The 24462-nt window shown below is 43.4% G+C and overlaps 1 protein-coding gene across 2 annotated transcripts in view; it reads left to right on the plus strand.

Annotated features, from left to right (window-relative positions):
* The first annotated feature begins 491 nt into the window (after window positions 1-491).
* LOC124143672 (major facilitator superfamily domain-containing protein 8-like) overlaps window positions 492-24462 on the plus strand; it is a 29220-nt gene continuing 5249 nt past the window's right edge. Inside the window, exons 1-7 of one of the 2 annotated variants that reach the window (XM_046512698.2) lie at window positions 492-629; window positions 5297-5438; window positions 10099-10342; window positions 13121-13234; window positions 14562-14750; window positions 15519-15621; window positions 19283-19417. In XM_046512698.2, the coding sequence (XP_046368654.2) occupies window positions 577-629; window positions 5297-5438; window positions 10099-10342; window positions 13121-13234; window positions 14562-14750; window positions 15519-15621; window positions 19283-19417 (980 nt within the window). In that variant the 5' untranslated portion in view covers window positions 492-576. Of the gene's footprint in view, window positions 630-4943; window positions 4968-5296; window positions 5439-10098; window positions 10343-13120; window positions 13235-14561; window positions 14751-15518; window positions 15622-19282; window positions 19418-24462 lie in introns of those variants that run through there. The other variant, XM_046512699.2, reaches the window with a different exon arrangement.

Here is a 24462-nt window from a genome sequence, read left to right on the forward strand (position 1 = left end):
TCATGTGGTTGCCAATTCATTTCTTACGCCAGTCTTCATTGAACCAATCTATTGTTACACAACATTATCCAGCTACAGATTACATTTTACAAAATGTTGCAGGAATGAGTGATGGTTAGATACTAGACATAATCAAATTTAACAACAGTTCTTTCAATTGCCAAGGGGCGGTGGGGGTAGCCTTGTGGTTAAAGCGTTCGCTCGTCACGTCGAAGAGGCGGGTTCGATTCCCGACATGGGTACAATGTGTGAAGCCCATTTCTGGTGTCCCCCGCCGTGATATTGCTGGAATATTGCTAAAAGCGGCGTGAAACCATACTCACTCACTTCAGTTTTGAATTACATTTAAAAAAAACTCGGTATACGTTCAAAGCTCCGTCGCTAGCAGTTAATATCTTAATATTGTCGGATATAAACCGTATAATGTACCCATAACCTTGATAAGTTTCTCTAATCAGGGTAGATAATCTAGCACAGTGTCATGTGTCATCGTCGCGCGGTCGCCACATGACCTATCGTCTGCTCCTTTCTGTCTAGCAGACGATATTTCAAGAGAGGCGGAAGGATACACCTCAAATGTCGGACATGGAAGAACCGAACGAACGAACGCCAATATTGAGAAAAAACAGGTAAGGTTTACTCAGTAGATATAGGCTATGTTTAACCACAGACTGATTCACGAAGCAAACTTGACGGACATTGCATCCCATTACGGTGGCTTAGATATCCCGTATCACCAAGATGTGAAGTGATCGCATGCTTACCGTAAACTCTCGTGGTAGGCTTTATAAGTATGGCTACTTGAAGTTTGATTTGACAAATAATTAATTTTCATGCTCTAACAGTTGACATAATAATATGTTCAGGATAAGGCTTGAATTAGTTTAAGAGAGAGGGTAGTGTTTTATTTAAATGTGATGTGTATTATAAACGGGTAAATGCGCAATTAATAAAACATCCCGCAAATCACTGGTCTGTGAGACAATATATCCTGGTCACTGCCATTCCTGACACACACTTGTATAATAGGTGTACAAACACACGTTTGTTTATTTGTTATATTTCGCACTCAGTAATATTCCAGCTATATGACGGCGGTCTGTAAATAATCGAGTCTGAACCAGACAATCCTGTGATTGACATCATGAGCATCGATCCACGCAGTTGGGATACGATGACATGCATCAACCAAGTCAGCGAGGCTGACCACCCGATCCCGTTAGTCGCCCCTTACGACAAGCATAGTCGCCTTTTAGGTCAAGTGGGTTGCTGAAGACCTATTCTACCCCTGATCTTTACGGGTCCGATGTTTTCATGAACATATAAGGTTGCAAATAAAATGGGTTGCTTCTTAACCCGCTAACCCGCCCCAAAATAACAGCTCATGTGGTAAGCGCCATACAATCGGCGTGTGTTACTCAAACAGTCTTCACCCATCCCTTCTTTACCCGCGTCCATAGCCCATAGTCCGTAGCTTGACGGTCGTTCAAAACGAGGCGGTGGGAGCAGCTGATAGTATCATGATATATGAGCATCGATCCACGCAATTGGGAATTGTATTATGAGTTGTATTGACATTTTGATGAAGTTTCGAGGGATAGATGCCAATTTTTGTAGAGGCAGTAGTATACTCTTAAAAAATCAACTCTTCGCGTAGCCATGCAAACCAAGCCCTCATTGAAAGTCTTATGACGGTTGTTGTTTTATCACTGTCATCCAGTGACTTGAGCATAACATATTCACACATATTTAGAGGGAGAAGTATAGAGGTAGTAATATATATTACAAAGCATGAGATTCAAAGAATGATTGACTCGGGTGTAAATAAGAGAGACATAACCCTTTCAATAACCATATCATTTGTTTGTTTGTTTGTTTGTTTGTTTGTTGTTTAACGCCTCACTGAGTAATATTCCAGCTATATGACGGAGGTCTGTATATGATCAAGTCTGGACCAGACAATCCAGTGATTGACATCATGTGCATCGATCCAGGCAAATGGGATACGATGACATGCATCAACCAAGTCAGCGAGGCTGACCACCCGATCCCGTTAGTCACCTCTTACGACAAGCATAGTCGCCTATTACGACAAGCATGGGTTGCTGAAGACCTATTCCACCCGGATCTTCACGGGTTACACACACACACACACACACACACACAGAGAGAGAGAGAGAGAGAGAGAGAGAGAGAGAGAGAGAGAGAGAGAGAGAGAGAGGACGGTGATCAATTGGTATTTGCTTAATCCGGATTAAAGTGGCGTCGTCTCCAAAGCAAAGAATAAATAATTCAAGGTTCACAAAATAAGATGTTTTATTACATAGCCTACATGAATGTGTAAGTCACAGTTTATTTTCATATTACCCTACACTACAGCTAACTCACTCATTTGGATATCGTTAGAGCACATTCCCAATTTGCCACTAAATAATAGGAGTTAGATAACCATTTTTTTATTTATTTATAACATAGCTTACACGATGACCCCCAACCACCGAATCCCAACCCCACCCAACTTCCAAACGGTTGGAGCTTCGAAAGATACTCCACTGGAACGTGCGCATATACCACACGCACGCACGCACGCACGCATACGCATACGCACACGCACACATAAATAAAGATGTTGAAGGGGATTAGCCATCAGTTGTGCTGATTATTTATAGCAGTGTAATACTTTCAATAATAAAAAATAGAAAACAGACCAAATATGTTAAGCATAATTACATTTTTATGATATGTTATCAAATATCAAAATTAACCTAATGGCAAATTCCTGATATAACGGGTTGTTGATACTTAATTTTACTGAAAGCATGTCTTGATGATGGTGAGATATGTTAAAACATAAAACCTTGATGACAAGTGAGTGAGTGAGTATGGTTTTACGCCGTTTTTAGCAATATTCCAGCAACATCACGGCGGGGGACACCAAAAATGGACTTCACACAATGTACCCATGTCGGGAATCGAAACCGGGTCTTCGGAGTGACGAGTGAACGCTTTAACCACTAAGCTACCCGACCGCCCCTGATGACAAGTGACTGTATCACACTTTGATGACAACCCCACACCTCCACTTTATGTTACATTTTTGTGCTGGTTTCTAGGTTTATTCTAGGTTTGCCACCACCCTGTAGGAGTTAACGAGTCCTGATCTAACAAGCATAATGAAACAAATAGTATATTTGGGATAACACTTTCTCAGTCATGTACATATTCTAGTTCTTTTGTGAGTGGGTGAGTGAGTGAGTATGGTTTTACGCCGCTTTTGGCAATATTTCAGCAATATCACGGCGGGGGACACCAGAAATGGGCTTCACACATTGTACCCATTTCGGGAATCGAACCCGGGTCTTCGGCGTGACGAGCAAACGCTGTAACCACTAGGCTACCCGACAGCCCCTACCGGCATTCGAACCCACACTGCCAGAGTTAGGCACAGCACACAAAGTCAGTGATCTAACCCACTCAGCCACCACAAAACGAAAGTGTGACAACTGGTAGTCTAGATCACGTACTTTGTGTACTCATCTGACGAGTGTAAATTGGCACGACTCCCATGGCCGAAAGTCAGTGAGGTACACAAAGTACGTGATCCAGGATACCAGTTGTCGGACTTTCATTTTGTGGTGGCTGAGTGGGTTAGATCGCTGACTTTGTGTGCTGGCGATGAGGTGCCTCACACTGGCAGTGTGGGTTCGAATCCCGGGTGTGACTCAACCCAAAAAAGGAATACAATCTGTACTTTACTAAGAAAGTGTTATGAAACATAATAATATTTGTTACATTTGACCATTTGATCTACATGGTATTGTGTGTTCAAAACATTATATATTAGATTCCCAGTGCGCATGCTCTAATGTTAAGACAACGCAGCCGTGACAATGCAGCATTGTAGGTATGTGTATGTCTGTAACAAAACTGGGTTTTTTAGCAGTTGTCCTATCTCAGTGTGACAACTGTAACTTTATATGAACACAAAACGTTGTTTCATTTGTGTTGTCTGTTTGCTATCAACAACTAACCCAACATAGCTCCTTTGTCCGTGGTCGTACTTACTGAATTGTTAGTTTAACACCACTTGGCGGCAATGACGGAACTTCTTTTATCCCTTATCATTTATCTTGATGATAGAATAGTTTCATAATAAACGTTTGTCGCCAGCGGGAATGGAACCCGCGATGTCCGCACTGAAGGCTAAAGAACGTAGTCTTCTGCCACAGCGACGTGGGAGAAATGGTATGAAATTAACAACTTAATATTTACTTACATCAGTACTAATTGCTTATCCGTTTATGAACTGCGAAATGTGTTTTATGCAATTTTTACACAGATTGTTACTCTAAGCATTCCAGTATTTTTCCAGTACTTGTGATTTTGTAGCTTTTCGTTCAACGAAACGAACAGATAGAAAAGAAATTACTATAATCTTGATCAGGGCTATATTTCCTCTTAAGTAATATTTAGATGATTGATAAAAGTGCTCGAGTTGGTCCAAAATGAATGGTATACTTGCTCCGGGACATGCTTTTCATAACCCAAATCGGCACAGTGTGTTCTCACAGTTGATCATAGAGTTCCTGAGTATCTTTCAAAATACCTTGAACAAAACAATGTTTTTTAGCATTTTAGGTGTCATAAATGTTGGACGTGGTCTAATCAATACATAAAACGTTGCTACATTTGTGCTGTTTAATGTCCGGCAACTAACCCAATAACAGTGGCGAGAGCATTGACACAGCTGTGGAGTGTATGTATACACAAGGAAAGACTCCAATACGGCTGCGACAAGCTATGCATACCGCTCCGTGTCAGAACCTAGACTTTGCCCGATTGTCTGTCAGTACATGCTATCTAAACATGTCAGTTAGATCATGCGGAGCACCCTCTGATAACGACATTGTATCTGTCAGATATATTTACATGGTCCACAACACCACATTGACATACATGGCTTTATAGTGAGTCTTGGCTTCTGGAGAGTGCGATTACCTTCCTCATTACATGTATATATATTTCATGTCTACCAAATACGGACATTGAAATTTGTTAGCGGTGAAATATGAATCCATTTTATCTTAATTTTCTTTAATTTTACATGTATTGTGGATGACATTTTTTGTTTTTGTTTTGGTTGTTTATCCACCTATTTATCTAATTATTTATTCATCGTCAGTATTTTCTTATTTATTATTCATTTAGGTATCACTCATTCATTAATTCGTCTTGTTTAATCGTCTTATCTATTATGTATTTCTCCTTGGATATATTTATGTTTTCTCATTTTCAGCCTTAAGAAAAAGGTCGTTCAACCTGGCGATTTCTCAGACCAGCAGCGATGGTGGTCCATCCGGGTGATGTATTTGACGATGTTTCTCAGCAGTGTGACCTTCACCTTGACCTTATCTTCAATATGGCCATTCCTGCAAGTGGTATGTACTCCAATTTCATAATGACGCGTTGTGTTTGTGAATACATCACCAGAATAGAAATACATCTTACCATTCTTAGCGCTTGGAACCGTTTCTATGCTGAGGCAGGGTAGACGAAGCATACAAGAAACCTTCTGTTGGCATTTTACGCCTTTTTTACTATTTAGCACTCTTCTCGGTCGTGAGAAAGAAATACAATCTCAGAAGAAAAAATACTCATGTATTTCAATGGGTAAAAGTAAACTGCCATCGATAATTATGTGATAATACGGTCTCTGTATTAATTCGACTTAAAAGCAACTTTAAACACTCAATATTTTGTATATTTCTTTACTGCGCGATGCGTTTCGCGATGAGATGAACATGTATGTATTTATAACACGATATGACATTATTTCTGTTTCTGAATAGGTGAATATTCTCTTTTAATATATACTTCAGTGTGAAACACTGAGTTTTTTAAAGTTGAGAAAAGTGATATTTTCATTGTAGTGAACATAACACTTGATATTTCACTGCAGTGAACATAACACTTTGACGGAACCATTGTATACTATTGTATACAAGAGTTCACTCGTAAGTGTCTGGCCCGCACACAAACTGTTGTCGTCCTTTTTACGTTAGTTCCACATAGGCAAGGCAAAATAATGACAAATGGTCATTTATGGAGTTAATATCACTTCTTGTCGTTTGTTATTCTCTCGAAAATGTTTCGTTTTAGGTTGCTGATTTCTCATTTAACTCGTCAATCGAGACTGTTCGTTTCGCAAAGCGCCATTTTTGTTACTTGAGCAGCATGTATTCTTTCGCTTCCACCAGCGGTCTCCTAGTTTTCAAGAATATTTTTTGTTAAAGTTGATTTTGTATATAATCATATCGAAATGTATGATAAAGAATTTTCGTGACCCTAAATATTTTTTATACTTTTGTTTACATTTTATGAAATTTTGCAAACACGAAACTACTTTTTTAGTCGCAAATACATGGGGTGGTGAGCCGTTACTGTGTGTTAGGTAGGGAGAATTTACGTTTCAAGGTTTTACATTTGTAATGAAATAATTTACAAATACACAAAAAGTATATACTAATATGTTTCTCTCATCGAGTGACGGGGGGAAATCCTCTATATTTACATTGTAAAGTTTTTTTACTGTTTTGTATTTAATGCTGACTGCTCTGAAAATGTGGGTCCCAAACCAGTTGTGTATCTTTAAGCGCTGACTGGACATTGTCAGTAAGATACGATACTTTATCGCTTAATGGAGGATGGGAGTGCAAAAAAAAATAATCCGACCCTGTCACGGACGCATCTCTCACCAGTTATCTTACCTCCTCATGTTCCGAGGTGTCATCGGCTGATCTATATGTCATTAACTGGCACAGGTGATCCGGTAGTTTATAGCTGCGTCCTTTGGGCGTGCTCTGATATTGGGTTCGAGTCCCAGACTTGCCTGGTTATCCTCCTGATTGTGGTTTGTCGGAACCATACCCGTGGTCATTCATGGGTTTCACCAAAGTGTAAATGTCCAAAATGTGCATAACTTTCCGCTCCCAGTTGACACGCGGGGATAGAACAGAAATAATCACCAAAGCGATTTTATGTTTCATTAGACCCGTGAAGATCCGGGGTGGAATAGGTCTTCAGCAACCCATGCTTGTCGTAAAAGGCGACTATGCTTGTGGTATACGTAAAAGGCGACTATCGGGATCGGGTGGTCAGGCTCGCTGACATGGTTGATGCATGTCATCGTATCCCAATTGCGTGGATCGATGCTTTTGATATTAATCACTGGATTGTCTGGTCCAGACTCGATTATTTACAGACCGCCGCCATGTAGCTTGAATATTGCTGAGTGCGGCGTTAAACAACAAACAAACATTATATTTCATCACTGGGGTCTACTGAGCACTGTAGGGTGTGCACCATTTCTACACCATCGAGTGTTAAATCCATATTCATTTACACATACACGGATCACAAATCGCTTTCCCGTGAGAATTCGAAGGTAGGGGCTATACTTGTTATGCGAGTCGACTAAGTGGATCAGGTGGTCAGGTTCTGTCACTTGGTTGATTACATATTGTCGTGCTTTCCATCACCAGTTTTTTGGTCCTGACTGGAGTATTTAAAGGCTGCCGTGATATAGCTTGGTCATAAGCAACCCATGCTTGTCGAAAGAGACGACTAACGGGATCGGGTGGTCAGGCTCGCAGACTTGGTTCATGTCATCGTATCCCAATTGTGTAGATCGATGCTCATTATGTCCATCAGACTCAATTATTTACAGGGGGGCACGGGTGGCCCAGTCGTCTAAGGCGCCGCGATTCGCTGTGCAGAGTTGCGTCCCTTGGGCACGCCAGAAACCTATGATTGTGGGTTCGAATCCCGGTTCGCCTCGATTATGTTTCTAGGTTTGTGAGCACCATACCCGTGCTCGTTGGTTTCACCGAAGTGGTAAACGTCTGAGGCCTGCATCACTTCTGGCTTTCCTCCCACATTAAGCTGACGCGCCGTGATATAACTGGAATACTGTTAAAAGCGGCGTTAAACCCAACTCACTCACTCACTCACTCACTCAATTATTTACAAGTGAAGCATTCTTGAACGCTACATTTGACCCCATTTTACCTCACTTCATTCAAGGTTATGGTTAGGTTAGGTTATTTGTTGTTTAACGCCGCACTCGGCAATATTGGACCAGACAACCGAGTGATTGACATCATGAACATGGAACACTTTATACAAGGATTTACGTGAATACTTGAACATGAATTCCAGTGAAGTATTGGTCCCAACCATACTATGCTTGAAGGAGGATCGGGTGGTGAGGTTCGGTGACTTGGTTGATTGCGTGTCATCGTACCCCGACGGCGAGGATCATTGCTCATAATATCAACCTCTGAATTGTCTGATCCAGATTCGATTATTTACGTCGGGCTTCATACAGCAGAATATTGCTCAGTGCGGCGTTAAACAACAACCAAAGTCACATTAAGCTAACATGCCATCAAATGACTTTAAAATGTTCAAGGCTGCATTAAACCCAACTATCATTGTCAAGTGCGGTGTTTAACAACAAACATACAAACATGCGGTAGCCGTTTAGGCCAACTTATTTTTATTTTTTTATTTATTTTTTTATTGACATTTCAAGATACTGACTTGAAATTTCAAGATACATAAGCTGAAAATTCAAGATGTTATGGTGAAATTTCAAGATACATACTAAGTTGAAATTTCAAATGATCTTGAAATTTCAAGATAATAAGTTTAAGTGTCAAGTTCATATCTTAGCATTACTTATGATATAACCTGGCATCTTGAAATTTCAACTTAGTATCTTAATATTTCAAGATACTAAATTGAAATTTCTAGTTATAATCTTAAAATTTTAACTTAGTGTCTTGCAATTTCAAGAAAAAACGAAAAAACAAATGACCCTAAAAGACATTTTACGTTGAAATACTACTCACTGAGATCAAAGGTAGCAAGAGCATGTGTTTATTCACAAGAAGGAAATGTCAAGGTATATTCAGGTTTCCATTACAGAGCCACTGAGCTCTTAATGAGAATTCCGAAGACAGCGGGGTAATTGCCGCATCTTTGTATCGTGTATCTTTGTGTTGCACTTTGTTCCGCGAGATCAATTAGATTTGCAACCCAACGTATGCAAGTGTTTCACGAATAGAATCAGATTGACTGAATGAAGTTTTACGTCGTTTTGCGGTATTCAATCCATGTGGGAGGATTACCAATGGTATCGGAATCGGGCCCGGGTCTTCATGACGAGCCAACGCTTTTACGAGTTTTAACGTTTTTACCACGAGCGTTTCCATAGTAACTCTGAAGCCTGTTAAGCCACACTCGCGTGTCCGGTCCAACCGAGACGTATCTCAGTGGGCTAGCACGATCACATCGACATTAGTCCGGACGCGTACAAGCAGCCAAACACCCACAAACACGTGCACATGCTGTACGTAGCGACAGACACGACGTTTAACCCCATACCAGTGTGTTCATTAGTCATGCCAGAATGTGACTAAACACATCCGCCCCGTACACCCTCGTCAGGGCAACAAAGGGTACTCCCAAGGGAGTACTCGTGTAACTACATTTACCGTGTGGTTTCTACGTGCCAGACAAAATTATTTTGGTCAGGTCTCCGCAAAATGTTCATTTCAACGCGCAACACAACCATTCCTATTTATCAACGGGCACTATTGTTGTGTTGGTGTTGTGAGTCACTGTTGTGCTCTCACAACTGCACACCGTGGTATTTGTTCCCAACAAAAGTATAGAACTTATAAAGCAACTCCGGGACATTATGTTTAACATGTAATGTACAGAGATAACCGTCATGTTTTATCCCAATTTAGAGACCCGTGAAGATTCCGGGGTAGAATAGGTCTTCAGCAACTCATGCTTGCCGTAAAAGGTGACTATGCTTGTCGTAAAAGGCGACTAACGGGATCGGATGGTCAGGCTCGCTGACTTGGTTGATGCATGTCATCGATCCCAATTGCGTGGATCGATGCTCATGATGTCAATCACTGGATTGTCTGGTCCAGACTCGATTATTTACAGACCGCCGTCATATAGCTGGAATATTGCTGAGTGCGGCGTTAAACAACAAACCAACCAACCAACCTTTCTGTTCAGCTGGACCCATCTGCTACTGCCGACTTCCTGGGATGGGTGGTGGCCGCCTATAGCGTGGGGCAGCTCGTGGCATCCCCATTTTTCGGGATGTGGGCCAACTATAGGGGACAGAGCAGAGAACCTCTGGTGGCCTCCATTGCACTGGGTATAGGAGCGAACATCATGTACGCCTATCTACAGTCCATCCCGGGGAACAAGGGGCTTCTCATGATCATTGCTCGTGGACTAATTGGCTTTGGCGCAGGTGGGTGCAATCAAATGACTATAAAACGTCAACACCAGAGAATAACTAATATCGATTATCCGACGAAACAGATTCTATTGGGCGTAAAAGGCAAATTAGCAAGAACATTATAGGATTGGATCACTGATAATCAGTGACACCAGGTGTTCGCGAAAAGGGTAAGCATACCCTTCCCTACCGGTAGCATTCATACAATTTGCATTAGAAACTATGTTTGTTGCCTGACACCGCGCAGCAGTACTGCCATGCCCCCTTGGAGTTAATTCCTTCAGACCCGTGAAGATTCCGGGGTAGAATAGGTCTTCAGCAACCCATACTTGCCGTAAAAGGTGACTCTGCTTGTCGTAAAAGGCGACTAACGGGATCGAGTGGTCAGGCTCGCTGACTTGGTTGATGCATGTCATCGATCCCAATTGCGTGGATCGATGCTCATGATGTCAATCCCTGGATTGTCTGGTCCAGACTCGATTATTTTACAGACCGCCGTCATATAGCTGGAATACTGCTGAGTGCGGCGTTAAACAACAAACAAACAAACTAATTCCTTCAGTTGAAACTGTGTTGCATGTGGTCAGGCTCGCTGAGTTGGTTGATACATGTCATCGATCCCAATTGCGTGGATCGATGCTCATGATGTCAATCACTGGATTGTCTGGTCCAGACTCGATTATTTTACAGACCGCCGTCATATAGCTGGAATATTGCTGAGTGCGGCGTTAAACAACAAACAAACTGGAAACTGGATGGCTTTTAGCAATATTCCAGCAATATCACAGCAGCGGACACCGGAAATGAGCATCACGCATGTACCAATGTTGGGAATCGAACCCAGGCCTTTGTGTGTCGAGCGAACGCTTACACTAGGCTGTCCCACCGCGTCTTGTGGATCAAGTGTTCTGTCAATTATTTGTTCGTTAATGATAATCAGTATAATTGGTTACCAGTCATACCCTTTTTGGCAATTGCTTCCGGTTTTCAAATCGTCCATTGTTTTTGGTTAGTATTACATAGTCTTCTACCCGTGGCAAGAGTGAGTGAGTGAGTGAGTTGGGTTTAACGCCGCTTTTAACACTATGCCAGTTATATCACGGCGTGTCAGCTTAAAGTGGGAGGAAAGCCAGAAGTGATGCAGGTCTCAGACGTTTACCACTTCGGTGAAACCCACGAGCACGGGTATGGTGCTGACAAACCTAGAAACATAATCGGGCGAAACGGGATTCGAACCCACAATCATAGGTTTCTGGCGTGCTCAAGGGCGCAACTCTGCACAGCGAATCGCGGCGCCTTAGACGACTTGGCCACCTGCCCGTGGCAAGAATGCCTGTAGGTACACAGTATGACTTGTCGATAGAGGGGCGTTCACGTAGTTGTTATGACCATGGCGATTTTGTGTCATTGTTACCGACGGCGTGGGCCATTAGGGTTAGGGTTCGATCATTAACGTGCCGCAGAGATAAAACTTGCTTACAATTGACTGTGATATAAAACCACATAAACGCACTTCTATCGCAGTGATAGGTGGCCCTTAACTCATTTTGGGTCATTATACCAATAATACAGTCTTATAAGTTTTACAAGTGTATACGAATGTACATTCTTTTAACCAACCGACCAATACATTTTCATTTTCTGTGGGGCCTGTGAATTTTGTTAGAAACAGAATCTTTTTTCAAAAGCATACACATTAATCGACCCGTAGCAACCCATGCTTGCCGTAAAAGGCAACTATGCTTGTCGTAAGAGGCGATTAGCGGGATCCGGTGGTCAGGCTCGCTGACTTGGTTGATGCATGGCATCGTATCCCAATTGCGTAGATCGATGCTCATGATGTCAATCACAAGGCTGTCTGGTCCAGGCTCGTTCATTTACAGACCGCCGTCCAATAGCTGGAATATTGCTGAATGCGGCGTAAAATAACAAACCAACCATACACACGAATCATGGATTTTGGGTTTTGTGACATCCAGCCTGATCTCACATTCTTGCCCGTATCGCGAACACCCGGTGTCACTGTAACTTTACATTGATTCGTCAATGTATTTGTTCCTATAATAACTTTATTACACTTTCAAACTACGGGAGAATCACATACAATCTTCTTAAACGATGTACTTTTACTGATCCGTATTTCAAAGGCTATTCCTACTGTGAGCAATTTACACTACTTCTATCCAGCTCCGATCTCACCTTTTACGTGGCCAAAACCTGCTATGATATTTTATTGAAGCGCCGATCTATTTTATATTCATGATGTATATATTGTATGTATCTCATTTTAGTATACATGTTTGTTTTATGATCATATCGTCTCTCATAAGTCGTTTTACGACTGGCCGTAAGTTTTACGCGTGTTTTGATTTATATGTATACTGTACAATGTACCTTATGGGTGAGACGCAAATAAATTATTGTCTTGTCTTGTCCTACAACCATGTTTTGATTAAAGTCAAGTCTCGTTAATCCGAAAACCGGCTTTATCCGACACCTATGATGGGAACAGATTAAATCAGTCCTGCTCTCCGACTCCGACACACCTAATTTACAACGAATTACCGAAATCACTCCTAAATCAGTCTCGTTAATCCGACACAGTGATCAGCGTACTCCGTGGTCATCTGTCCGAGAGTACACAGCCCGTGTTTTGATGCGAGACGAGTCGGCTGGTAGCTGCATATTACAACGGCTGCAGAGATAAACTTGCTTGACAAAAAAAACACGATTAATGCTTTAAATAAGCAAAACAGGATTAATCACATGCGTGACTGTAATCTGTTTCAGGGAACGTGGCTGTCGTGAGAGCTTATGTAGCAGGGGCCACAAACGTGTCTGAACGTACACCAGCAATGGCCAATGTCAGCATATTCCAGTCTGTTGGATTCATCCTTGGACCGGGTAATGTCAAATATGTACCTTGGAATAAAGGGACAACCTTTTAATTTTGGAGTGGTTCCAAGCTCCTCACAGTGATAGCCCGTTTGCGGAGCTCTCTATGCTATCACTGCCACCAGTGAAGGCTCCCCACTGTGATAGGTGGCTGCAACCATGCTTGGAGTTGAACTCACAACCAACTGTTTTATTTACAAACAAGCAGTTGGTTGTAAGGATTTTACAAATGTCAAATGTTTTTTTCAGCTATATATGTGTGTAATATGATTATTTGGGGATCAAATCTTGGATTTTACATTGTGAGAAATGTCAAATATTTGTTATCCATTTTGTATTATGTTCATATATTTAAGATAAACTACAAGCCTACTACAAGTCCACTACACGTCTAAGATTATTCCTTGTTTGTTGACAATGGAATTGCATGGATAAGTTCATTGCGGTAGAGGGATGAAGGTTTTGCTAGTGTGTGCTCTGAACCCTGAAGGGCGGTCGGGTAGCCTTGTGGTTGAAGCGTTCGCTCGTCTCGCCGAAGACCCGGGTTCGATTCTCGACATGGGTACAATGTGTGGAGCCCATTTCTGGTGTCCCCCGCCGTGATATTGCTGGAATATTGCTAAAAGCGGCGTAAAACCATACTCACTCACTCACTCTGAACCCTGAAGTTGTTTTGATAACTAACACTGTAGGCAAAGTGCATAGTCTGTCTTACAGACCCTGATACAAATATATATCAAATACAGCCCATGTAAGTCTATAATGTTTGACAAGTCTAGATTACTGCTATCTGAAAATGAAGAGAGTCACTGGGCTCCCTTTTATTATATTTTTATTAAGATAACTGAACAACTGTTTTTTCTGTATGATATGTTCATTTCAGAGACTAGATGTTAGTCTAGCAAAGTGCACTGTAGGCAATAAGAGAAGACATCTTCTGGGAGGGATGGGATTTGTTTGAAAAATAATACTAAAAGAAATATTGTGACATTTGGTTTTACCCCCAAAACTGTATCCTAACTGGACACGCAGGATGTCCTGAGAAAAGCAGCTTGGCATGTATACCTCCCAGGGAGTTGAGAATAATAACTGGAATGCAAACAGATCCTCTGGTTGGGGAACACATAACTGTAATAAACCGCATTTGAACAGATACTAGTACCTTGATAAGTGCGATATATAAAATGAATAAAAATAAAAATTGTAAAAAGCGAATTAATGAATGAAATAAACCCCAAATATGGAACACTCTTCACCCGCTCTGACAAGAGTTTCCGTTGCCTCTGACTTTGCATGGCTGTATACATGTTTCTACACTCGGTACTTTCCATGACAGTTATCCAGGCTGCCTTGGTGCCTATCTCCTACCCCGGGGCTGTCGAGGCTCCTGGGTTCCACCTCAACATGTACACGGCGCCCGCCATCTTGGGCGCCATATGTTGCACAGTCAACGTTGTGCTACTTTTTGCCGTCTTTCGAGAATTTAAAGTCCACGATGACGTCACCATTACAAACATTCAAAGCTGTAAGTGAATCTTTGTCAGTGTGTGTATGGTTGATTTTGGTTCGGGTTGGATTCTCATATCTATTGAAGATCGGGGGTGGTGTGTGTGTGTGTGTGTGTGGGGGGGGGGGGGGGGGGGGGGGGAGAGATTGGCGAGGATGGAGTGTATGTGTGTAGGAGGGGGTATTTGTGGTCTGCTCTGTGATTGTTTGTTGTTTGTTTAACGCCGCACTCAGCAATATTCCAAATATATGACGGCGGTATGTAAGTATTCGAGTATGCCCTAGACAATCCAGTGATTGACATCATGAGCACCCATTTACGCAATTAGGATACGATGACATGCATCAACCAAGTCAGCGAGCCTGACACCCTGATCCCGTTATTCGCCTCTTACGACAAGCATGGGTGCTGAAGACCAATTATAACCCAAATCTTCACGGGGGTTAGGCTCAGTGACTTGGCTGATTGTGTGTTATCGTACCCGTCGATTCTTATTGATACTATATATGTCATTATTTTAAATTGATAGAATTTGTTTATTTCAAAATTAGGAATGCTGATTTTAACATATTATCATTATTTTTGGTGTTTGAATTTCGATATTTTTTCGATATAACGAAGTTTGATGCTTTAGGGCGGTCGTGTAGAATAATAGTTCGTTACGCCGAAGGCCCGTTTGAAATTGCGTGTCATGATTAAAGCGACTAAAAACCCAGGTTAAAGTTAATGTTTCCGAAGTTTACTGTTCAATGTATTTCTGATAGCGTATGACGTTCCATCTTCCAGCGTATGAAGAATCGGTCAAGAACTACAAGCCTGATTACTTTGCGGTGATCTACTGCATCATCATATTCTTCGTCGTTCTCTTCATCTTCACGATTTTTGAAACGTGAGTATCCGTTTACTACCCCAAATATGCTGGATTCCTTTTAGGTCGCTGGGTATATATCGGGTCGAATAACGCTATATTGACAATGCATAAATCTTCCAGGCCGTTGTGCGTTCACCAAAGCCATATTAACCCAAGACGATCGTAAAGCCGGTGTCTTCCCAAATGTGCCCAGTCCCATTCTGCCCACAGTAAAATAATGAAATGATACGGTCTGATGCTCAGAAAGTGATGCATGAGTGAACATGTTACCTGCTTCACCTGTGATGGGAGATAGACTGGTCCATCCTGAAACAACGAAACAGTGTGGGAAACACTTGTGGAATGAAATAAAATCATAACACGTAATGAAAGTCACGGATATATTAAATTATAATATAAGACAGAAGAAAAATATAACAATAGTTTTGGCAATACTTTCACATTCAACCAATTAACCATTGGCAAATCATAGAAGGTTATTGTCCAGATTTGATAAGGTGACTAGCGGCATGTAGGAACTGCATGGGTGTTTCTTATTAACCTGTTGTCCATTTCCCGGTACACACGTTTTCGGATTTGGCAGAGTATGATGTAGGCACAATGGGATTGAACCGTAACGCCCATACTTTAACATTGACTTACGATAATCATAGCGCAAAGAATGTTTATGAGGAACGGGGTCATAATCTCAATAGGACTATCGTGATTTATTGTTCCCAATTGCAAGTATACAGTCCAAGAACATCGCTACATCTCTTGTTTTCTTTCTTGAATATAATACAGACCTACCTAGCATTTATGATTCAGCATCACGCCAATCGCATCCGTGGACAGTTAATGTTCAAAAATGTATACTGAGTCAAATTAAAAACTTCACATTTTTAAGGATTTCAATTAACGGTGGTAACAATAATTTGTTCCAAGCACCTACGGTATTCGGTAATAACATCAACAGTTTAAATCATAAGTCCCAAGCACGAGAATCTGATGGCACACAAGTTCAGTAGCGTGTATGGCCACCATGTGCGTTGACAACTGCCACACAGCGCCTCCGCATGGACCTTGTGATGCTTGTGAACACATGATTTGGAAGACGACGCCATTGTTGCTGCAAAATGGTGCCAAGATCGTGCAAATTCTGTGGTTGGTTCTGGAGAGTTCGCAGACTTCTGCCAAAAGCATACCAGACGTGTTCGATGGGATTGAGGTCGGGAGACCTTGACGGCCAGTCCATGACGTTGACTCCCGCATTCTGAAGGAAATTCCATGTCAAAATTGCTGTGTGGGGTCTGGCATTGTCGTGTTGGAAGATCAAACCGGGTCCATGTGCTGCCATAAAAGGCAGAAGTTCTGGTGCCAGTACCTGGTCGCGGTAAGCAGCAGCGTTGAGGTTGCCACGGATGACAAGAAGCCTGGAACGTGCATTGCCACCGAAAGCACCCAACACCATGACACTTCCGCCTCGAAATCTGTCAACTTCCAGTACACAACACTTGGCGTAACGTTCATGACGGCGCCTCCACACCCTCGCCCTACCATCAGCAAATCGAAGATTAAATCGGGATTCATCACTGAAGACGACTTAATACCAATTCCTCTGAGTCCATCGTAAGTGTCGCTGTGCCCACAATTGACGTTGACGTCTGTGTAATTGAGTCAGAATCGGCCCGCAGTATAGCCGTCGTGCTTGAAGGTGAGCAGTTCTCAGACGGTTTCGAACAGTTTGCGCACTCAGTCTACCCCTAAACAGTTCATTTCTGGTTGATGTAGCGGTCAAAACTCGGTTACGGTGGTGACGTAAGACATTCTGACGATCCTCTGCATGTGACGTCACACGTGGTCGACCTGGCCGAGGGCGATCAGCGGTGGTACCCGTTTGCTGTAGACGCGTCTGTAAATCTTATCAGTCCGTCGACTACAACCCATCGTCCTTGCGACTTCAGCTACGGACGTTCCCGTCTGCAACATGCCGATGGCACGTTCACGTTGCACATTTGAAAGGGGTGGCATGACAAATGGCCGTAAAGACTTTTGTTTTCTTGTGTTTTTCTCTTTTTGTTAATGACCGCTAACAAGTATGGCTGGAAACACGTGCGGCATTATGGCCACGTGACCAGTTGCACGTGAAAAAACACTTTTGCCACTATAGTGCTGTGCACATGATTTTTATTGATTCACCTGCACAAAAACGGGTGTTATCTGAAGACAATACGTGACCATTATTATTTAAATACCTAATAAGGGCCCACAATGATAACTGGTTAAAATTTTAGGATTGTGAAGTTTTTAATTTGGTTCAGTATATGATGGCCGAGTAGTGTCGCTGTATCGTTACATCGCATCGTCTCATCGTTTCGCAACTTAGTTTCATCGAATCGCTCCATAGTTTCATAACATCACTCCATCGTTTCATTGCATCACTCCATAGCATCATCGCATCACTCCATAGCATCGATCATCGCATCACGCCATAGCATCGATCATCGGATCACTCCATAGCATCGATCGTCGCATCACCCCATAGCATCGATCATCGCATCACGCCATAGCATCGATCATCGCATCACGCCATAGCATCGATCATCGCATCACTCCATAGCATCATCGCATCACTCCATAGCATCGACCATCGCATCACTCCATAGCATAGACCATCGCATCACTCCCTAGCATCGATCATCGCATCACTCCCTAGCATCATCGCATCACTCCATAGAATCATCGCATCACCCCATAGCATCATCGCATCACCCCATAGCATCATCGCATCAACTCATCGTTTCATCGCATTATTGCATTACTGCATCTTCACAGTCATCACACAGATACGTTGAACTGATTGTTTTTATCAAATTAGAATATATAGAAATAGAATTTTAAAATATTTAAAAATCTCTCACCTCACAATTTTATTTGATATAAATGACGTTGATGATATTAATAATGATTATTAATCCAAATATATGTTTGAATGTTGCTTACCTCCGAACTCCGAGCAATATTCCAACTATATGACGGCGGTCCGTAAATAATCGAGTCTCGATCAGACAATCCATGCGACTATGCTTGTCGAAAGAGGCGACTAACGGAATCGGGTGGTCAGGCTTGCTGACTTGGTTGAAGCATGTCATTGATCCCAATTGCGCGGATCGATGCTCATGATATCAATCACTGGATTGTCTGGTCAAGACTCGATTATTATTAACAGACCGTTTTCGAATAGCTGGAATGTTGCTGAATGCGGCGTCAAACAACAAACAAACATATTTTCCCACATTTAAATCTGCTCTAACGAAAGGTACATGAGGTAAAAGGAACCTGTTCTGTCCCTGAATCTCCCAAGGATTACGGAACTATAGAACTGATTCCACCTGTAATGACACATTTATGTACTACAGTCAGTGAGTGAGTATGGGTTTACGGCGCTTTTAGCAATATTCCAGCAATATCACGGCGGGGGACACCAGAAAGGGGCTTCACACATTGTACCCATGTCGGGAATCGATCCCGGGTCTTCGGCGTTACGAGGGAACGCTTTAACCACTAGGCTACCCGACTGCCCCTTATGTACTACAATTTCCAAGACGGTAGAACGACTCTTCCGAATTATCTGGACGAATCGACATTCTAAAAAGTTATCCTCGGATCCCATTGTTACGATGAATGTATATGGTTCCAGCATCGCGACGCCCCTGGGGATGAACATGTTCGCCTGGAGCAAGAAGCAGTCCACGCTGTATGTAGGGGTTATTCTGGCGTCGTGTGGAGTGGAAGCAATTGGAGTGTTCGTCGTTCTTAAGATACTCAGCCGAAGGTAATCCTCAGCATTGTCTCAAGAGAAAGTAGGCCTTGTTCCCCACTCTCAACAATCTGTCAACAGAAGGTAGGCCTTGTTCCCCACTCTCAACAATCTGTCAACAGAAGGTAGGCCTTGTTCCCCACTCTCAACAATCTGTCAACAGAAGGTAGGCCTTGTTCCCCACTCTCAGCAATCTGTCAACAGAAGGTAGGCCTTGTTCCCCACTCTCAACAATCTGTCAACAGAAGGAAGGCCTTGTTCCCCACTCTCAACAATCTGTCAACAGAAGGTAGGCCTTGTTCCCCACTCTCAACAATCTGTCAACAGAAGGTAGGCCTTGTTCCCCACTCTCAACAATCTGTCAACAGAAGGAAGGCCTTGTTCCCCACTCTCAACAATCTGTCAACAGAAGGTAGGCCTTGTTCCCCACTCTCATCAATCTGTCAACAGAAGGAAGGCCTTGTTCCCCACTCTCAACAATCTGTCAACAGAAGGTAGGCCTTGTTCCCCACTCTCAACAATCTGTCAACAGAAGGTAGGCCTTGTTCCCCGCTCTCAACAATCTGTCAACAGAAGGTAGGCCTTGTTCCCCACTCTCAACAATCTGTCAACAGAAGGTAGGCCTTGTTCCCCACTCTCAACAATCTGTCAACAGAAGGTAGGCCTTGTTCCCCACTCTCAACAATCTGTCAACAGAAGGTAGGCCTTGTTCCCCACTCTCAACAATCTGTCAACAGAAGGTAGGCCTTGTTCCCCGCTCTCAACAATCTGTCAACAGAAGGTAGGCCTTGTTCCCCACTCTCAACAATCTGTCAACAGAAGGTAGGCCTTGTTCCCCACTCTCAACAATCTGTCAACAGAAGGTAGGCCTTGTTCCCCACTCTCAACAATCTGTCAACAGAAGGTAGGCCTTGTTCCCCACTCTTAACAATCTGTCAACAGAAGGTAGGCATTGTTCCCCACTCTCAACAATCTGTCAACAGAAGGTAGGCCTTGTTCCCCACTCTCAACAATCTGTCAACAGAAGGAAGGCCTTGTTCCCCACTCTCAACAATCTGTCAACAGAAGGTAGGCATTGTTCCCCGCTCTTAACAATCTGTCAACAGAAGGTAGGCCTTGTTCCCCACTCTCAACAATCTGTCAACAGAAGGTAGGCCTTGTTCCCCACTCTCAACAATCTGTCAACAGAAGGTAGGCCTTGTTCCCCACTCTCAACAATCTGTCAACAGAAGGAAGGCCTTGTTCCCCACTCTCAACAATCTGTCAACAGAAGGTAGGCCTTGTTCCCCACTCTCAACAATCTGTCAACAGAAGGTAGGCCATGGTCCCCACTCTCAACAATCTGTCAACAAAAGGTAGGCCATGGTCCCCACTCTCAACAATCTGTCAACAGAAGGTAGGCCTTGTTCCCCACTCTCAACAATCTGTCAACAGAAGGTAGGCCTTGTTCCCCACTCTCAACAATCTGTCAACAGAAGGAAGGCCTTGTTCCCCACTCTCAACAATCTGTCAACAGAAGGTAGGCATTGTTCCCCGCTCTTAACAATCTGTCAACAGAAGGTAGGCCTTGTTCCCCACTCTCAACAATCTGTCAACAGAAGGTAGGCCTTGTTCCCCACTCTCAACAATCTGTCAACAGAAGGTAGGCATTGTTCCCCGCTCTTAACAATCTGTCAACAGAAGGTAGGCCTTGTTCCCCACTCTCAACAATCTGTCAACAGAAGGTAGGCCTTGTTCCCCACTCTCAACAATCTGTCAACAGAAGGTAGGCCTTGTTCCCCACTCTCAACAATCTGTCAACAGAAGGTAGGCATTGTTCCCCGCTCTTAACAATCTGTCAACAGAAGGTAGGCCTTGTTCCCCACTCTCAACAATCTGTCAACAGAAGGTAGGCCATGTTCCCCACTCTCAACAATCTGTCAACAGAAGGAAGGCCTTGTTCCCCACTCTCAACAATCTGTCAACAGAAGGTAGGCCTTGTTCCCCACTCTCAACAATCTGTCAACAGAAGGTAGGCATTGTTCCCCACTCTCAACAATCTGTCAACAGAAGGTAGGCATTGTTCCCCGCTCTTAACAATCTGTCAACAGAAGGTAGGCCTTGTTCCCCACTCTCAACAATCTGTCAACAGAAGGTAGGCCTTGTTCCCCACTCTCAACAATCTGTCAACAGAAGGTAGGCCTTGTTCCCCACTCTCAACAATCTGTCAACAGAAGGTAGGCCTTGTTCCCCGCTCTTAACAATCTGTCAACAGAAGGAAGGCCTTGTTCCCCACTCTCAACAATCTGTCAACAGAAGGTAGGCCTTGTTCCCCACTCTCAACAATCTGTCAACAGAAGGTAGGCCTTGTTCCCCACTCTCAACAATCTGTCAACAGAAGGTAGGCATTGTTCCCCGCTCTTAACAATCTGTCAACAGAAGGTAGGCCTTGTTCCCCACTCTCAACAATCTGTCAACAGAAGGTAGGCCATGTTCCCCACTCTCAACAATCTGTCAACAGAAGGAAGGCCTTGTTCCCCACTCTCAACAATCTGTCAACAGAAGGTAGGCCTTGTTCCCCACTCTCAACAATCTGTCAACAGAAGGTAGGCCTTGTTCCCCACTCTCAACAATCTGTCAACAAAAGGTAGGCCATGGTCCCCACTCTCAACAATCTGTCAACAGAAGGTAGGCCTTGTTCCCCACTCTCAACAATCTGTCAACAGAAGGTAGGCCTTGTTCCCCACTCTCAACAATCTGTCAACAGAAGGAAGGCCTTGTTCCCCGCTCTCAACAATCTGTCAACAGAAGGTAGGCATTGTTCCCCGCTCTTAACAATCTGTCAACAGAAGGTAGGCCATGGTCCCCACTCTCAACAATCTGTCAACAGAAGGTAGGCCTTGTTCCCCACTCTCAACAATCTGTCAACAGAAGGAAGGCCTTGTTCCCCACTCTCAACAATCTGTCAACAGAAGGAAGGCCTTGTTCCCCGCTCTCAACAATCTGTCAACAGAAGGTAGGCATTGTTCCCCGCTCTTAACAATCTGTCAACAGAAGGTAGGCCATGGTCCCCACTCTCAACAATCTGTCAACAGAAGGTAGGCCTTGTTCCCCACTCTCAACAATCTGTCAACAGAAGGAAGGCCTTGTTCCCCGCTCTCAACAATCTGTCAACAGAAGGTAGGCCTTGTTCCCCGCTCTTAACAATCTGTCAACAGAAGGTAGGCCATGGTCCCCACTCTCAACAATCTGTCAACAGAAGGAAGGCCTTGTTCCCCGCTCTCAACAATCTGTCAACAGAAGGAAGGCCTTGTTCCCCACTCTCAACAATCTGTCAACAGAAGGTAGGCCATGGTCCCCACTCTCAACAATCTGTCAACAGAAGGTAGGCCTTGTTCCCCACTCTCAACAATCTGTCAACAGAAGGAAGGCCTTGTTCCCCACTCTCAACAATCTGTCAACAGAAGGAAGGCCTTGTTCCCCACTCTCAACAATCTGTCAACAGAAGGTAGGCCTTGTTCCCCACTCTCAACAATCTGTCAACAGAAGGTAGGCCTTGTTCCCCACTCTCAACAATCTGTCAACAGAAGGTAGGCCTTGTTCCCCACTCTCAACAATCTGTCAACAGAAGGTAGGCCTTGTTCCCCACTCTCAACAATCTGTCAACAGAAGGAAGGCCTTGTTCCCCACTCTCAACAATCTGTCAACAGAAGGTAGGCCTTGTTCCCCACTCTCAACAATCTGTCAACAGAAGGTAGGCCATGGTCCCCACTCTCAACAATCTGTCAACAGAAGGAAGGCCTTGTTCCCCACTCTCAACAATCTGTCAACAGAAGGTAGGCCTTGTTCCCCGCTCTCAACAATCTGTCAACAGAAGGTAGGCCTTGTTCCCCGCTCTCAACAATCTGTCAACAGAAGGTAGGCCATGGTCCCCACTCTCAACAATCTGTCAACAGAAGGTAGGCATTGTTCCCCGCTCTCAACAATCTGTCAACAGAAGGAAGGCCTTGTTCCCCACTCTCAACAATCTGTCAACAGAAGGAAGGCCTTGTTCCCCACTCTCAACAATCTGTCAACAGAAGGTAGGCCTTGTTCCCCACTCTCAACAATCTGTCAACAGAAGGTAGGCCTTGTTCCCCACTCTCAACAATCTGTCAACAGAAGGTAGGCCTTGTTCCCCACTCTCAACAATCTGTCAACAGAAGGTAGGCATTGTTCCCCACTCTCAACAATCTGTCAACAGAAGGTAGGCCTTGTTCCCCACTCTCAACAATCTGTCAACAGAAGGAAGGCCTTGTTCCCCACTCTCAACAATCTGTCAACAGAAGGAAGGCCTTGTTCCCCACTCTCAACAATCTGTCAACAGAAGGAAGGCCTTGTTCCCCACTCTCAACAATCTGTCAACAGAAGGTAGGCCTTGTTCCCCACTCTCAACAATCTGTCAACAGAAGGAAGGCCTTGTTCCCCACTCTCAACAATCTGTCAACAGAAGGTAGGCCTTGTTCCCCACTCTCAACAATCTGTCAACAGAAGGTAGGCCATGGTCCCCACTCTCAACAATCTGTCAACAGAAGGTAGGCCTTGTTCCCCACTCTCAACAATCTGTCAACAGAAGGTAGGCCTTGTTCCCAACTCTCAACAATCTGTTAACAAAAGGAAAGCCTTGTTCCCCACTCTCAACAATCTGTCAATAGAAGGTAGGCCATTAAGTTCGCAGCTTCATCTGCCGGTTTCTATCCAGATTGTAACCACGTGATCAAAACTCAATGACGTGGTCTATCGCTAGCAAAATAGACATATTTTTTTAAAAGCGCACTTTGCATTTTTTGTCATTACTGTAAGTAATATTCCTTATCGGCGGAATGGCCTGTTTTCACATTAGAAGTATTGGCACACATGCAGCTATCTCCATTGATTAATCACCGCGACATGTCTTGATTCTATTTCAAATGGTGAGGACTTTAGGTAACCATGGCAACATCAGATATCATCAGCGATTCAATAAGGTGATCATGTATAGAATAGATGCTATTCACTTGAAGACTCATTGAAAGCCTGAATTTCCAGAAATAGTAACTTGA

This window comes from Haliotis rufescens, unplaced genomic scaffold (assembly GCF_023055435.1).
Source record: "Haliotis rufescens isolate VD_foot unplaced genomic scaffold, xgHalRufe1.0.p SCAF_7, whole genome shotgun sequence".
Lineage (NCBI taxonomy): Eukaryota > Metazoa > Mollusca > Gastropoda > Lepetellida > Haliotidae > Haliotis > Haliotis rufescens.